The sequence below is a fragment of the Colletotrichum paranaense genome (genome assembly GCF_030867605.1).
Source record: "Colletotrichum paranaense strain IMI 384185 chromosome Unknown Scaffold_3.1, whole genome shotgun sequence".
Classification (NCBI taxonomy): Eukaryota; Fungi; Ascomycota; class Sordariomycetes; order Glomerellales; family Glomerellaceae; genus Colletotrichum; species Colletotrichum paranaense.
Window position 1 is genome coordinate 2,029,812 of NW_026848961.1, and position 16,366 is coordinate 2,046,177.

At 52.5% G+C, this 16,366-nt stretch overlaps 5 protein-coding genes across 5 annotated transcripts; 2 read left to right on the plus strand and 3 right to left on the minus strand.

The window, feature by feature from the left end:
- Window positions 1-654: 654 nt before the first annotated feature.
- On the plus strand, window positions 655-1,356 carry CPAR01_04236 (uncharacterized protein; the record flags this gene model as incomplete). The annotated part of the gene is made up of 2 exons (XM_060488517.1): window positions 655-662; window positions 732-1,356. 2 exons carry the CDS (start codon window positions 655-657, stop codon window positions 1,354-1,356), a joined length of 633 nt encoding a protein of 210 aa, XP_060352723.1.
- Window positions 1,357-2,521: 1,165 nt separating this feature from the next.
- CPAR01_04237 (uncharacterized protein) lies at window positions 2,522-3,409 on the plus strand (the record flags this gene model as incomplete). Its single annotated transcript, XM_060488518.1, has 1 exon — window positions 2,522-3,409. The coding sequence occupies one exon, from the start codon at window positions 2,522-2,524 to the stop codon at window positions 3,407-3,409; it is 888 nt and encodes a 295-aa protein (XP_060352724.1).
- A 290-nt stretch (window positions 3,410-3,699) lies between these two features.
- CPAR01_04238 (uncharacterized protein) lies at window positions 3,700-10,100 on the minus strand (the record flags this gene model as incomplete). The annotated part of the gene is made up of 4 exons (XM_060488519.1): window positions 3,700-4,353; window positions 4,418-8,904; window positions 8,967-9,570; window positions 9,633-10,100. The coding sequence occupies 4 exons, from the start codon at window positions 10,098-10,100 to the stop codon at window positions 3,700-3,702; spliced, it is 6,213 nt and encodes a 2,070-aa protein (XP_060352725.1).
- A 1,634-nt stretch (window positions 10,101-11,734) lies between these two features.
- On the minus strand, window positions 11,735-13,541 carry CPAR01_04239 (monooxygenase; the record flags this gene model as incomplete). Its single annotated transcript, XM_060488520.1, has 4 exons — window positions 11,735-12,104; window positions 12,159-12,743; window positions 12,794-13,131; window positions 13,188-13,541. Coding segments are annotated over 4 exons (1,647 nt in total), but the record flags the coding sequence as incomplete, so codon positions are not given.
- A 1,042-nt stretch (window positions 13,542-14,583) lies between these two features.
- CPAR01_04240 (Sas10/Utp3/C1D family protein) lies at window positions 14,584-15,678 on the minus strand (the record flags this gene model as incomplete). The annotated part of the gene is made up of 1 exon (XM_060488521.1): window positions 14,584-15,678. One exon carries the CDS (start codon window positions 15,676-15,678, stop codon window positions 14,584-14,586), a length of 1,095 nt encoding a protein of 364 aa, XP_060352727.1.
- Between the last annotated feature and the right edge of the window lie 688 nt (window positions 15,679-16,366).

Here is a 16,366-nt window from a genome sequence, read left to right on the forward strand (position 1 = left end):
TGTCATCGCGAACAGTCAGAGGTAGTATTATTTCACTTTTTCCATTTACAGGGGGTAAAAGACTCAAGGCCAGAACAAGAGACCCAACCAACAACCTCCAAAGGTCCCAAACCAGCTGCGGAGGCCGCCTCACCTTTGGGAAATTTCCAAGCGCTTAAAGATAGACTTCAGGGCATTCCAACCATCGGCCGATTCTCCAAGCGCTTACACGTGATCTGATGCGTCAAGACCATGCAAGCGACCACCAAGCGCCTGCAGGGATGCAAACCCTTGATCAGACACCCGCAGCTACTCTTCTACCAACATGCTCAGTCAGCCCAGTAACATGCCGATTTTCCAGCTGCCAGTGACTGTGATCAAGGCCATGTATCGTGGCCACCAGCAGGGTCCTGGCGTCAATTGCAAAACCAACACGAACAGGTCGGCGTCAAGTTCTAAATCTGGAGATGAAAAAGCCGTTCCGGCTAGATAACACGCGGATGGCAACCAAGTGGAAAATGTACTTAAACCTTGGTCTCTACGCGGCTAAATTCTTGTTCATGACGCCTAGTCAGACAACGACCACGATCATTTCAGTCACATTCTATTCTTCCACTAAACCTTCCACGATTTGCCAATTGAGTTGGTGCCAATTTCTCAGTTCACCCGCTCACGATGTTCAAGTGAGTTCAGCTCTCATTGGAAGACTCATCCAGAGACTTAACTCAGCTGCTAACATGATCTGGCAACAGACAATCCGAGTCCGTTAAGCGTATAATACGTGATGTCCAGAAGGATGACAATCGCAAGATGACTCCCGACCAAGTCGTTCACGCCTGGAACGTGCCCATGACAAGCGAGATTCCTGCGCCCAAAGGAGCAAACAAACCCCTGCCCAACCTATGGATTGAAGAAGGAACTCCCAAGTCCGGCCTGCAACATATGGTTGGAAGCGACGACAAGATTGGTTCGTGGGAAGGCAAGGGCATCCCTAGGGAGCTTCAACGAGAGAAGATACCCATGTTTGTTGAGGCGGCGACTACGGCAGGTAGACGCATCACCACCCAGGGCTCAAGGGACGATCGTCACATCATGTCAACATACATTGAAGGCCGTGTGTTGAAAACTGCAGTTACAGTCGGAAGCAATGGGTATATTGTAGGGGCTAACCCCGCGAAGAAGTTCAAGGTTAAGCCGGGCGACCCGGGCGAGGTCAGCGATCGTACAGTGGAAAACTTGTACCGATATCCGCTGAATTGCCCGGATAGAAGGCGGACTGACGAGGCGAAAAAGGGGGAGGAAATGGAGCGCAAGGAGCCAGCTATGCCAAAGGCGAAAACCTCCCACCTGGGAAGGTTTTTCAACAGAGACAAGTGAGACGGTTCATGGAATTTCGATTTAGCAAACAAGACTCTCGAAGGCACACTGGATGTGCCAAGGCGTTACCGGCAGGCTTTTATTATCTAGTGCCTTACACCATAGTACCTACCATAGGTAGTTACTAGATTTACCTCAGGTTAGAAGCAGCACCTAAAGGAGACCTTGTGTAGCTTCAACCCGGTCCCATCCGCGCGTTGTCGCCGTCGCCGGGCATCTACTACCTCTCTTTCTCCCAACTTTACCAGTGTCTGTTGCGAAGGCGCCTCAAGTGCTTTACGTTGAAGATCACGTTCAATACTGACGACTTTGCTCCATAGACCGGGTCTTCCCATCAACTGCTAGACGGCGTACGCAAACATACAGTCCGACTATGTTTTCCTTGGATTCGCCTATGAATAACTCCGGAGTAAAGCTATATTACTGTAATAATGGTAGAGGCAAATACCGATGCCAAATAGACTTAGAGAACGGCTGAAGACGGTACACTGATGCTATCTAGTAGTTGGCGGGATAAGACCTGCAAACAGCGCGAACTACCTAGTAAAGTAAGTATGGAAGAGGTATTGGTCCCTTTACCTTTGCATGTTCAAGCGTGCAAGACACGGTGAGCTTTAGTTACGGCGTGATACCTATTTACTGTAAGCGCTGGCGTCTTTCGGTATAGGTAGGTTTGTAGACCGACTGGAAGGGCCCGTTGTGAGCAATGCTCTGCTAGTTCCTCGTCAGTTGGTGCTTATGGTTTCAGGCATTTCATCGCACGCAGGCGCTGGGAGCGGACCCGAAAGCCCATGGCCCCTGTATTCTACCCTAAGCGCTCGGAAATTCCTAAAAATGGGATGCGCCCACTCCAGTTGTTTTGATATCTCAATCGCTGTTGGTTTGGTCTGTTGTTTAGGTCTGTTGGTTAGGTCTTCTGGCCGTCACCCCTGCAAGTGGAAAAAGTGTCATAATAAGCATGGATGACAATGCTGCCTACTTTACCTACCTGTGTCACCTGTGGGCTCTGACTGCTGCAAGGCGCTTTTAGCACAGCAACGGGCGGCCTCATTCCCCTATTCTCACGATAATAAAATGTGGATTATCTCTCGACAGATCAGTCATTTGCTGAAGCTAATCAACATCTCATTTCTTCAGAATTCCATCGAGTCATTAATATTTTACGATGTCTCCTCCATTCAAATCTATTAAAGCACTACTGGCACTTGCTAAAGTTGAAATCCATTTTTCTATCACTACCCCCTATGGCCTTATCATTGAGCTCTCAGGCGACTCTCTCGAAGTCCGCCTGAAGGAGGACCTGAAGTTACTCCTTGCCAACACGACAGCGCAAGTAAAGCCAGAGGAACCATCAGCCATCCAACCTATGTCCGCACCCCTATCCCAGACGGAGGATCAGGAGTCGGTCAACGAGCCACAAACAGTGCATGTCGAGCCACAGGTCCCAGTCACCCAGGTCGGAGACAAGCCTCTGTCTCGAATGGAGGAGCAAAATTCAATCGAGCAGTCACAGACAGAATCGACATCGGTGCAGGCTCATGAAGAGAATTCCTTGAAGCCAGGCCACCAATCAGAAGCTCTACCAGAGTATGGGCCTTCTTTACCAGGATATAAATACTGCATTTGGGAGGACTTTGGGACAAATTTCCTGTGGTACGTCTGGAACTGGCCCGCGAATCCCGAATTCTGCGGCGAGCCTGTCGAAGACGACGACCTCTTAGAGAGATATCCCAAGACATGGTACAAGGCCTATGACGACTGGGTCGATCGATACACGGAGGCTTTCAGGGCCCACATAGAAATGAACGCCGATAATCCAGTATTCGACACTGCCAAGGAGTTGAACCTCTGGGAATTTGAGGGCACGCTTTTGGCTGCGGGGCTGACTCTACAAGATGGTGTTCATGGAGTGGGTTACGGAACAGAGAAGAATGACGGCTCGTATGCTCATGAATTCGAATTCGAACGCGAGGGCTCCGAGAGTATTGGAAAGACTTTGGAACGATACATTCAAACGAGGATATTGGATCAAAACCTGGATATTGGGGTATGATGCATCGAATGGACCATGGTTTACCTTACACTAGCCCCAGAATCCAGTTGTCCAGAAATATGTAGAATCGTTACAGCCATCGTCCGCGTATAAATAAGTAAACATATTGATCAAATCAATTGCGGTATTAGCGTTTTAGACAGCGTTGATTTAAATAGACCTAAGGAAACATGACTCAAAGAAACGTGACGTGATCCAGTGTTGATCGATGTGTAAACTTCCCCAGAAACTCCTTCATGCTCTCGACATACCCGCAGAATAATCCAAACTAAAAGATCTCAACTCCAAATTTAGTGCGCCACCTCGGACCCGAGCCGCCTGAATCCCAAGCGACTCCATCGCTCCTTGGCCGGAGACAACAAATCTCTCTTCTTCGGCGCCTGGACCTCAGTCTCGGGCTTACCGAGATCCCACTTGATCGTCTCGGGCCACACAAGGCTCGTCTCCTTCTTCTCATCCGCTGCCGACCAATTCTCAATGGACGGCACGTTGAGCTTACCATATCCTCTCAGTCTCTCGAGGATCTCACTTGTGTTTCTCACGTCACCGCGGGTGGCCCAGCCACATCGTCGCATGCCGTCGAGATGCATGTCAGCCGCGGCACGAAGACGCTCATCCTTATCCGCGCCTTGACTTGCGGAAAGGTGCTCGTCAAGATCGCACACAACATCCAGGTGCACACGTCCAGCATCGCGAAGACGCTTGGCGTGGCGCAGGAGGTAGGCTAGGCGGTTCGAGAAGTAGAATGCGGAAGAATCCAAGCCACCACGAGACTGACGAACGTTGTAGTATATAGTTTCGCAGAGGGTGATGGCTTGGTCTAGGTGACCCGCAAGCTCGTGCGCGTTGACCAACAGGGAGCCGATTGTCAGCACGATATCAGGAGACCACACGCCACAGTTGCGCTGGACCTCTCTGGATCGCCAAAGCGAGGTAAGAAGGCTCTGAAAAGGAACAGTTAGTATAGAGCACAAAGCTGTGAGTCGTTGAAGACTGTATGAAACTTACCTCGAGTTCTGCCCAGTTCTTCTGCTCGCCAAGGAGGCGAACAAGTCCGGAAATGTCCTCGAAGCGAAGGCTAGTAAACTCGACCTTATCGTCTCTCAAGACCGTCATCACATGTTGCAAGATGTTGCGGCTGATAGACAGCAGCTCATCCTGCTGTTGATTGCCGGCAGACTTCCACGTGTCTACGCGGATGCCAGCCAGGACCTCGGCGAAACGAAAGCCCCAAACGTAGCAGTTGCGCTGGTGATAGAATCGCTGGGATTGCGCAAAGTCAAATCCACATTGCGCGACTTTCTGAGCTCTGACAAAGTCCTTCTCCTCAACCATGAGTCTTCTGACAGCAGTGTAGGCGGCCTTGCAGGACACCAGACCAAAGTCGACAGTACCCCTATCGGCAATGCCACCGCCGATCTCGTTGAGAAGCGCGACGTAGAAGGCGAATGTGGCATTCCTGTCGTCTTGGGAGCTTGAAGACTTGAAGTAACGCGAGGTGAACAGGGCGAAGAGCTTCTTGTCAAGGACATCCACGAAACCGTTGCGGCCACGGGACTGCCAGACGAAGCGGAGGCGGGCTGCTGGCTCAATGATCGTCTCGATCCTTGTCGAATCGGTGCACGTAGCCATAACAGACATGTACTGCTCGTAGAGAACTGTCTCGAGGAGCACATCTGCCATCAGCTCTGAGAAGCTGTACCGTACCTTGGCATCTCCGTTGAGAGCCTGCTCAAACGAGATCAAGAATACAAGGTACACCTTGCTCGACTGGCCGGAAATCTTGATGTTGACATCCTTCTCTCCGCCTTCGAATCCAGGGAAGAGAAGCAGGTATCGCAGCTGTCGGAGAAGATCCTGGCCATAGTGGACCATGCCCGCAGACAGGTAAATGGACGCCAGCGTCTTGGCTGACGCATGGAGGTTCATAGAGATCTTGACAGTAGTGATGATCTCAATGATAGAGACCTGTAGAAGCTGGGCGATGGAGGAGTGAGCCTCCTTGTTACCAATCTTCTTGTACAGCAAGACGACTTCCTTGAGTTTGGACAGAGTCTTCTCGTGCCACCAGCCGAACTCAATCTTCAGCTGGGCGTATATCTCAAGACTGACTCCGATCGCACGATCGATGGTTGTGGTGGTCGTCACCTTGTTGGTTGTGATGACAGTCACGTAGAGCTTCGATAGACGCTTCTTGATCGTCCTGACGGTGGTCTCTGAGATAACGTTGGTGGTCGTAGTCTTCTTGATAACCTCCTCGTAGATGGTAATGGACTCGTGGTAGTGCTCCTCGGAAGTCTCACACAACTCCGCCAGAGCGATCACAGCCTTGATGACGATGGCAGCATTGGCGCCAAAGACCTTGGTCGCGGTCTCGCGATACTCAATCGTGAGCTTGTAGCGAACCGAGAACTCGACCTTGGCGTGGAACTCAAGGACATATCGGTATCGCTCGTAAATGAGCTCAACGATCTCCTGCGTGAACTTGATCTCACGATTGTGATGAACAAACGTGGTCCAGAGCGTGACGCAAATCTTCTGCAGCTCAGCCCAGCGCTTCTCAGCGTGGTAGTGGTTCAGGACGATGATGGCTGCATCTAGTGCACTTCCATGGCAGCACCCGTCCTTGGAGAAGATGGTGACGATTTCGCCGTAGCAGTCATAAGCTTCTCTGCGGCCAAGTTTGTGGTAGACGGCAGCGAGCTTGTAGAGAATACTGACTTGCAGGCTGTGACCAGATGACAAATGTCTACGGTAATGCTGCAGGAGCTTGACGTAGATGTCAATGACCTTCTCGTGACGGTGGAAGTCTTCATAGAACTGAACCAGGGCCTCGGCCGCCTCGAAGATCAACACATTGTCGGCCTTGAGGGTCGAGAAACAGGCGTTAAAGATTCGGAGATAGATCGCATCCGCTTTCTCGAATTGTCTTTGGCGATGATAGCAGAGAGCAAGACGCTGTGCGACAAGTATGCGCTCGGAGATGAACTCGCCCTCGATGGTCAACTTGGAGTCGACTGACAAGACGCCCTTCCAAGTGATTTCGAGAGACTGGCGAATCACAACCTCGGCTTCGGCCCAATTCTCAAGCTTGAGATAGAGGTTGACCATCGCCAAGCAAGACTTGAAGAAATTTCTATCGGCCTTGCGACCACGGCACCGTTGGTAGTTGGTCTCCCAGATCTCCCTGGTGACGGTCTCAACGACGGTGGTGGTTGTCTTGGTCTCGACATAGGTCTCGGTGATCTCCTCGACGACCTCCGTGATGATGGTGGTAGTGGATTGAGCCTCTTCGCTCTCGACAGTCTTCCTCTCCTTGAACCAGCCCCAGACTTTCTTGAGGATGGACATGGATACGCTGAGGATGCCGAAAGACTTCGCAAGAATACCAAGTTCCCTAAGGCGAATCATGATAATCTCGGACTCAAAGGACTGGTTCTCGTACTCGGCCCAGACGCAAATCATGATGTTGCAAGCCTCCTCCGTTCGCTTGACGCGCTTGAGGAAGTTGATGTACTCGATGGCAATGTTGATCTTCTGAATGTGAAGCTCGATTGTCACCTTGCTAGTACGGCAGACTTCGAGAATGCCCCGCCAGAGGCTGATGTATAGCCTCTCAGCTTGAATTAGGTGGCCCTTGGACTCATACTCCACAGCTAGGCTGATGAGAATCTTGATGCGACGGACGTCGGTGAACGACAAATCGTCCGCAGTGTCGAACAAGAGCGAGTGCCACTGGCTATGGTTGTGGATCTTCTTGTCGCTAGCCTTCAGAACGACGGTCATGCCTGAGATGGCTTCGGCAATTGACCCCTCCTTCTTCGAGCCCTTGCCGAAACGGGCGGTAATTATGATATGAAGTTCGCTGTAGATAGACATCGCAAGCTCTTCTTCCTTGATATCGATGTAGAGTTTAGCGAGCGCCTCATACCATTTGATGACGGCATCACTGCGGGCTCCCTGCTTGCTCTTGGAGATCTCAATCATGAACTTGATCATCTCTTCACGGTGCGTAACCGTTTGAGTGCGCTTGGTGAAGGTGAGAGTCTCGGTGCAAGTGAGGAACAGGTTCGTGCATGAAACCACGAGAGGGCTGAACTTGTAAAGGATAGTCTGCCCAAGATGCGAAGCCTTGTAAAAGAACTCGGCCGCGAAAGCATGCTCAGACTGACTCCGGTGCAGGCTTCCGAGGATGATGAGACTTTGGAGGTATGATCGGTTCTTCTCGCCGAAACAAGTAGAACGGATCCGGAGACTCAGGCTATGCATCTCAATGGTCTCCTTGATGGCGTACTGTGTTTGCCAGTAGTGCCATTCCAGCATTGTGAAGAAGATGGAGTCGGGGAAAACATCCTTGAACTCGGAAGTCAAGGTGATGGTGCCGTTTTGGCCGCAAAGTGACGATGAGCGGAAATGGGAAACCCAGTGGCGCACCATGTAGCTGACGATGTGGTACGCTTGGAAGCACTCATGGAAAGTCTCCTCGGCAACCAGTTCCATCGACGGCTCACAAGTATAATTGCTGAACTTGGTCTTGGCAAAGAGAAGGAGGGCCATGGTGAGGTGGCGGTGGGAGTCGTGAAGAGACATGAGGGTTGAGCCGCAAAGGCTCTGGACGTACTTCCTGATGGTGGAGTGCTTGAACCGCAGAGTACCGTGGCGGATCACCACAAGACCTTGGGTGTTGCTTACAGGCCCCTTGACATCAGCACCAGAAGAAACAGTGCGTGTCGACAACGAGACTCCCAGGAGGTCTGTCATCTCACCGAGTGTGAGCGGGCGCTGGGCGGTGACCATGAACGTCAATAGGTTGTAGGTCTTGCTCTCGCCGTACTCCTCCTTGAGGTTGACCTTCTTCATCAACTCTCCAATGACGGCTTTGACGTCGGATTTGCAGCCAGCGATGATGCCTCTGAAGACTCCAAAGTCCGAGACTGCGGAGAAAAGCCTTCTGGCAAGGTAGGCAAATAGAAACGAACCCTTGGCCTGGTCCGCAAGCTGGCAAAGCAAGTCCCTTCTTGCCTGTTCGCTCTGTGCCACAAAGCAGCAGCTTCGCCCAAGTCTGTTGGCGAGATAAAGCTCAATATCGTCCCGAACGTGATCAGGGGTGACGACTACGTGCTTGCAACCGCTGCCGCCAAGGTGTGAGATGGGCCGTGAGAATGTCACTGCTTGGGTCCTGGGAAGCTTTCCTATGCTGGCGTGGAGGCGCTTGTGAAGCTCCCCTGCCTTGGTAGCGCCACCTGAGACCTCATCGAGACCGTCGATGATGATGCTGAGATTGACCTTCTTACTGTTAATTGAAGATAAGCTCGAGTCGAGGGCCTCCCATAGGTCACTCTCTAGCTTTGCGCTGTTGTGGTAGGGCGAAGCATGATCAAAGATGGCTTCGAGCTTCTCAAAGAGAGCGACATCACCAACGTTAATCTCGAGGAGCTGAGACAAGAGGCTCTTGAGGAAGGCGATGGGGGTTGTCTCCGAAGGGATATCGGTTGCTAGGGCCCAAACATCAGCTCATGCATCACTCGCGGAGCGTATAAACACCGAGAGAACTTACAGAATGTGTAGGAGATAGTCTCATACTGGACACGGTTGATCGGGCGTTCCAGCCTCTCCCGTACCCATGCGGCAAGCATACTTTTGCCGCAGCCCTCTCCGCCAGTAACAGTAAAGATCTTGTCATCACTGCTGAGGAAGTCATGCAAGTCATGCGAAAGCCACTCGCATGTCCCATCGACACGCAACTTGCGATCGGCAACACGCCCATACACATGAGACTTTGCTGATTCCCGTGTAGGGAGCAAGTGACGACGAAGTGTGGTGATGTCTAGTCGGCGGTTCTTGGAACCGAGTTTGTACTGCCACATGTGGTTGAAGAGGTTCTCTCGCTGGGTCCAGATCCTGGTGATCTGTGAGCCGAACTGGGCGTCAAAGTTAATCGTCACCGAACCGCTGTAGATGCTGTTGATCCGGGAGCGATAGTAGAGGGTAACATCACCGACGAGCTTGAGCATGCTATCAAAGATGCGACTCAGCTCGTAGCGGATGGCATCGCTTGCGGTGAACATGCCGTTGAGTCTGATGGCGTGACCGAGCACTGAGCCAAGCTCATACAGAGCATTGAAGGTGGGCTCCAGTGCCTGTGCTTGATCGTGTCCGAGCTGGTTGGGGAAGTGTCAGCGTCGGCATCGTAGCCGGGGAGTTGTAAGACTATTTGATTTACCTCAAGCAATAGGTAGCAAGTAGCCAACGCTGTGTCGCGCACAAGCGAGCAGCCCTCGATGAAGGACTGGATGTGGCGCGAGTATTCGTCCAGCTGAAGACCGAAGAACTCGGCCGACTTCAAGACGCGATCCCACTGACTGCCCTTGGGAGGCATGTGTGTCAGACGCTCATCGGAGATGTATGCCAGGTAAGCGTCTAGATCGATGGTCTGGAAGTGATTGTGGGTGACTTCCTCGACCTCGCGGACGAGCTTCTTCTGGATACGTCTGGCCGTGTCAATGACACGCACGACGCGGTATGACATGTGGCCGTCGTTGGAGGCGACCATGGTCAAGGCGTCCAAGCTGATAGACGACGACCTTGAAGCGTCGCTGACGTTAACTTCGTCAATGTGTACGGCGCTGGACTCCTGCTTGATGGAGTTTCGGGCCAAAGAGCCCTGGTTGGAAGTTGCGTAGACGGACATCTTTGTGTCTGCTACTGTTGGTACGTCGTCGATAGACTGGCTGTCTGAGCTGACCGACAAGATAGATGAGGAGTTCGAGGGCTTCCTACGACCTGTTTGAAGACGTACACTTCAGCGGGGATTATTCATGGGGTAATGTTGGCAGTGGAACGAGGGGAAAGTAAACACACTCAATGGGTTTCTGCGGAATCCAAGCATTCTCAGATGGGCAGTCCTGAAGCTTTCCCAAGTTTATGGGAATATTGCTTCAACTTATAAGCAGCTTGGCTAGTATCAAGGGATCCCGAAAAGCGTCTTCTTCTCGTACACCAGCATGGATGAGGTCAACGGGTATCCCGAGTTTTTACAAGGGCTGAAGATCATATTGCTCGTGTGAGACACGGGCGTCCCCAGGTTGACCATGAGTGGCCCAAGAAATTTAACGCAATTCCCTCAAGATGCTCGCATCGCAGAATAGCACCAAGGGCATGGTAAAGTTCACCTCGGTCTGCCGACTGAGCTTCGTTCCTAGAGCCAATGGGATGTTACGCAAGAAAGATGTGTCCTAAGACAGTCAAGTCTGCGCTGAAGGAGGGGGAATGAGATGTTTGATAATCCGAATCATGTCTCGATGAACGGACAACCCCTCTTCCCGAACAGATGGTTGGTGTATGCAGCAGGAGCTTCAGAAATGCATGTTAATGTGAAAATAGTTGTGCTGTGAAAACGTTATCACCTTTGTGGCTGGCTGGCCTCGATGACGGGTTCTCAAAATGGCATTCCCCGCTTACAGAAGTGAGCGATGTTTGGCGATGCGACCGTTCGAACCGGCACTTCTATCTGATGGGTCGTCGGTGCCTCCGGCTGCTAGAGATGTGTAACCTTTGCAGAGCTAACCCGCGAGCGGATGAAGTTTAGAATCATCTCCACAAACGCGTGAAGATCGCACCCATTGGCAGAAAAGAAAGCTACGAGGCTTGCAGGTGTTGTGACTATTGAAACTCAGCACCGCAGAGTTGGAATGCCTGTACCAGAGCTGAAAGTTGCTGATATGTGATGCTTCTCAAAACGGAAATGTGGCGTTTTCACGGCCGACTGAAGCGGACTTGCCGGATGCGATGCTAGCCCGAGCTGGAAGTCCGGGGAGCGTGTCTCTACCGATGATCCACACGCAGGGCGGAAGAGCTTCGTTGCGTGAAACTAGGTCTAAGGATGTGGTCAGCGATTGGTTCTCTTTAACTTTTGTGGCTCAACCCCCGAACCGAGGGACACGAAAACGTCCCATAGTGCTGAGGACTCGGCTGCAGAATCCCCAAGGGCCCAACGTGCTAGGAGCTCCGCGGTTTTGGGATCAATCGAGCCCTCGTCCTGATAGACATGTTCCACAACGGACACTGGTGGGATGCGCAGCGTGGCAGACAACTTTGGTTGGTTTGGTATGGAGTGAATGATGAGGAACCTAAGCTAGCAGCGATGTCTCATTTCGAAAGTCTCGTTAATCCATGCCAGTTATCGTACACGATGCATTTTGCTTGCAGACTCTCTCCAGGGCTTTTGTGAAACACCAACGCCCAGGTGACCATGTGAGGACTAACTTCAAAGAGCTCCTTGTCGGCTGTTACTCAGTCGCGAATTGGAGCACGCTTGGCATTTTTCTAAATGCTGTGTCCTACATCGCGTCCGACATCCTCATGGAAACCCATTCCGTTGCGAATCCGACTCTCAACCTCAACGACGCGCTTAGGAAGCATGAAGCCCAATCCGAAAAAGACGAAGAATGCCCACTTCCAGCGGAATGGGTTGAAGGTAACACTGAAGGCGAACCACCAGATGAGCTCGAGATAAGTGAAGAAGTCGAAAGCACCGGTAGGCGACGCGGATTTCAGAAGCTTGGTCATTTCGATCCAGGCCTTCATCCAGAAGGGATGGGGTCTTGTCAACGGGTCAATGAGGAACATCAGAAGGATTCTGGTATAGATGCCGATGTGCCAGTTTCCGACCGTGCCGATAGCAGCAACGTACGTGCTGTAAGTTGTTAGGGCCAAGTTCATTCGCAGGAGCTGTTAGCAAGATGCTTACCAGTTGATAGCTGAGATAGACGGGTGGTTTGGAGGGAAAGTCTGGATATACCAGTTGGGAGGCGAGTACGGCTCGTTGAAGCAGTCATCAGGCAAGAATTCCAGGGACGGGCGCTTAAATCCAGTGGCCATGACGATGATATCGGCCGGGATGACCTGTCTTCTGCCAGGGCCGCCCTTGGGTACACCTTGAGCGCGTCTATTGACAATCACACCTTCCGCCGTGAAGCCCTCAATATCGCAGCGAACCCACTCGGCGTGGCCGGACCGGATGGTCTCCATGACATGGCTATTTACCATTGGCGTATCCATGTAGATGCCCTTGTCGTACGGTGCGATGTCTTGCAGGTCTCGGTAGAAAAATTTGCGAAGCAGCGTCTCCGGGATCCAAGAGAGACGAGTCTCTTGACCGAGGATGTTCATAGCAAGAAGCATGTTCACGATGGGATTGCGAGGGATGATCCACTTATCGCTGCGAGACAGAATGGAAGTCTTCTCAGCTTCCTCATCCACAGCAAACTCCAGAGCTTCAACGGCGCTGGCACCACCTCCGATGACGACGAGCTTCTTGCCCTTGGCGTTCTTGCTGTGAATTTGGTTAGCAAACTTGGGGCCAAAGGTGGGGAACATACATACCCAGTAAGCTGGCTGGAGTGGTAGATGTTGCCCTTGAACTTCTCCATCCCCGGGAGCTGGGGCATCTTGGGCTCTCCACAGGTACCAACAGCGGCGATAACGCCTTCGAAGTGGCCATTCGCAGTATTGTTGACGACCCATCTGCCCTTCTCATCCTGATAGACCTTTTCCACGGGTGTGTTGAATTTGGTGCGTGTCTCAAGTCCATATTTCTGCCAAAGCTGCTTTACCTGGCTTAGGATCTGCTGTCTGTCGGGATACCCGCGTTCCCACTTGACCGAGGGGTGGAAGCGGAACATCATGGAGTGGATTTGAAGACTGGACGAGTTGTTCACTTTCTGTGTGATTCGTTAGTACCAAGCATGGGGGTGTTGGGCTTCAATGGGCAACGTACACTCCAGATACCACCGAGGTTCTCGCGGCCACCGGCCTCGAAGATGACCACATCAAAACCATGGCCAATGCAGTGCGCGGCGGAAGTAACACCAGTGATACCAGCTCCAATGACAGCAACCTTGGGTCGACTGAGGCGAGTGCTGGGCTCAGGAGGGGTGGGCGAGAAGATTTTATCGGCGAACCATTGCCATATCTGGAAGACGAAGAGGAAGGGGTGGAAGAAGGGATTCTCTACACGAGATTCGGACGGCATCGTGGCAAGTAGGCCGCAAGCCTTGGAGGGAATCGGTGGTGTTGGGGAGCAGGTGTACAGCAGCTGGTACAGCTGGGTGTGTGTTTGGAGTGAAGCAAAAGGTGTTGATCACGATGAGCTACGATGCGAAGGAAGGGAGAGGGCACGAAGCTGTATTAAACCCTATGTGTGTCAAACGGAGTAGGTACTTTCCGAACTACTTACTTTTGCTACCTATCTGTGGATGAGTGATGAGCCTAGGGAGCTTCGGGAGCTCTGGGCAGGTAGCTGGCATGTGAGCTCTCCTTCCCATTTCCCCTGGTGCTAGTACTGCCGCTGCCGCTGCTGCTGGTAGGCAGTGAGTAGGTAGCTGCTGCCAAGGTGAGCCTGTAAGGTGAGGTGAGACTGAGACGACCGGCGAACAGGCCCACCCGATTATCGACAATTGACGTCACCAAGAACGCTAGGGAACCCATTGAAACGCCCGCATTGAAGCATGTGAAGACGAGGGTTTGGCTCAGTCTCGCCAGATGTCTCCCTAATTGGACACATACGGGGACAATTCAGGGGGGGGGGGGGGCTTGGGCCGTCATCCGGTCCAGTCGTTGGGAAAACCACGCAGTATTTCTTCCGGGATAAAAGGACGACCCAATGCCATGACAGAAACTCTGTGTACGAAGTATACCTTACAGATACAGCGTCTGTGTGAAGGGTAAAGATGAAGAGAAATTGACATGGGAATCAAGGTCGGACTGGCTCAACATGGCAGGGCCTTGGTGCATAGTCCGAGAACCAAGGGAGAACCAAGGCCTTGGTCAGTGAAGCTGGTTGGGCCGTCGCGGCAGTCTAGAGCTAAAGAGGCATTTTTCTCGTCGGGGATTTTGGAGATCAGTGGCCGATCGGATCCCCTTCCGCCTTTTCCCGGCCTGCCTTAGCGCTGCCAGCCTGGTTCAGCACCACCAAACAGTTGAAAAATCCAGGAACACGCTTGAAGCGCATCTCACACACATGACACACAGACAGGAACACAATGAGGTGATTCATTCCTTTTTTAAAGTTGAACGAACCGGGAATGAATTGGCTCCTAGAACCTCGGCACAGCTTTTTGTGATGGCCGCTGCTAATGCTGCTGCTGCTCCGTGTATATCGTGGGTATCTCCGTCTATCGCTTGCCTCTGTCGCGTCTGCCCGCCTCCAACATCTTGGCCTTCTTCTGGAATCTCTCGCCCATCTCGACTTGGCCACTGCCCCTGGGTCCGTCCGCAGTGTCCCGGCCACGCTTCCGGCTCTTGTCGAGGATGTCGCGGCTGCTGCCGCCACCGCTCTTGCGGGCCGTGAGTCTGTTGATTCGGTCGACGCCTTCGCCGAGGTCTCTCCACTCCTCTCCGCCGAATTGCATACGCTTGCCGTTGCCGGTACGCATAGCCTCCTCCTTCTTTGCCTTCTTGCTCGACGTGGGGAGGCGAGTAAAGTTGGCTTCTTCGTATTCGCGACGCTCGTCTTCCGTCTTGCGGTCCGCGGCCGTCTTCATCCTGCGACCACCATTGACAATAGTCGTTCCGATACTGGGCTCGGCGATGGGAGCAGTCGACAGCTCGTGCTCGATGAACTCGTCCATGGTGTGAGACTTGAGTGGGCGGCGATCAGACTTCTCTTTGCGCTCAGAGGGCATGATGGTAGGCGCAATTCTCGGGGGTCGGTAGACTCCATTCTTCGCCGCGGTTGCAACAGCAGAGGAGGCAGCGGCGGGTCTGACAAAGGCATCTGGCCGAGCTTGAAGGTGGGCTGCCTTCATCTCCTCCTCCTCCTCTTCGTCACTGCCGGATTCTCCGTCAGAAGCAGAGTCGTCGGAGTCGTCAGAGCCTGCACCTTGCGCGGCCTTGACTGCTTGGGTGTTCCGTTCGGCGTCGTCCGCGGCGCGAAGAATCTTCTCGATCTGGTAACGCAGCTTGTCTTCAAGGGGCCGGACACCCTTCTCGAGGTACAGTCGGAGTTCGACCAGCTTCTTGACAACCGTCTCCATAGTTCCGCCGGCATTGTCGTCGTCGCTGGATTGCTTCTTGGCGTTGCGCAACTTCAGAAGGATCAAGAAGACCAGATTTTGCAGGTAGGAAGCAAGAAGCTCATTCTTGGTATCGAGAAGTGAAATTCCATTTTGAGGCGGCGCAATGGAGCCTTTTGGTGCCGCGTCGAGTGATGTCGTCAATGACTGCGTCAAAGAATCCAGCAGCGCTGGAAGGGTGCTTGGTGCCGCCATTTTGAATCTGGCGATGCTGTATGTTGTTCGTTGAAAAACTTGAGACCGCAACGGAACAAGAGCGCGGTGCAGGATTTTTTTTTTTTTGCAACTGCTAAACCGATCTGCGCTATTGCGGGGACCGGTGCATCGGACCTTGTGGACCCCGACCACCGGTCTCCGCCAAGTACCTTACCTAGGTATGGATGTTTCCACGCTGGGTTCCTCAGGCCCAAGGTACCGGGCAGCCGAAAGACCCCGGACAGACAATGTTCCGGCTGGTCCAGTCGGGTGTGATTGAAGGTACCTATGTGTATGTACTTCAGGAGCTGAGCTGCAGGGGTGCATGGTGACTAAGCCACATTTGGGACAGTTGTTCGAGAGGCAGTAGGAGCTCCTGTAAATGAGATACGAAGCTCCCGGACCTGACACAACAAAGGCAATTGGCCATCTGTCCACCATAGAGCAACTCTGCTTCTTGCACAAACATCACCGCGAGCTCGTCGTGTTCTTGACGAACCGCTTTTACCACCATCATCCAGGTGCAGACGGAACCCGGATGATCCACGGGCTATAAGCCGCTTTGCGCTACCTGGACCTTACCGAGAACCAAGGGTACGTAATCGCGATCCATCTATCGGGGTAGCTATTCCCATCGGTTTCATGTTTCACGCTACTTTGCCTTTGGCCACCCTCTTCTCATTCGCAA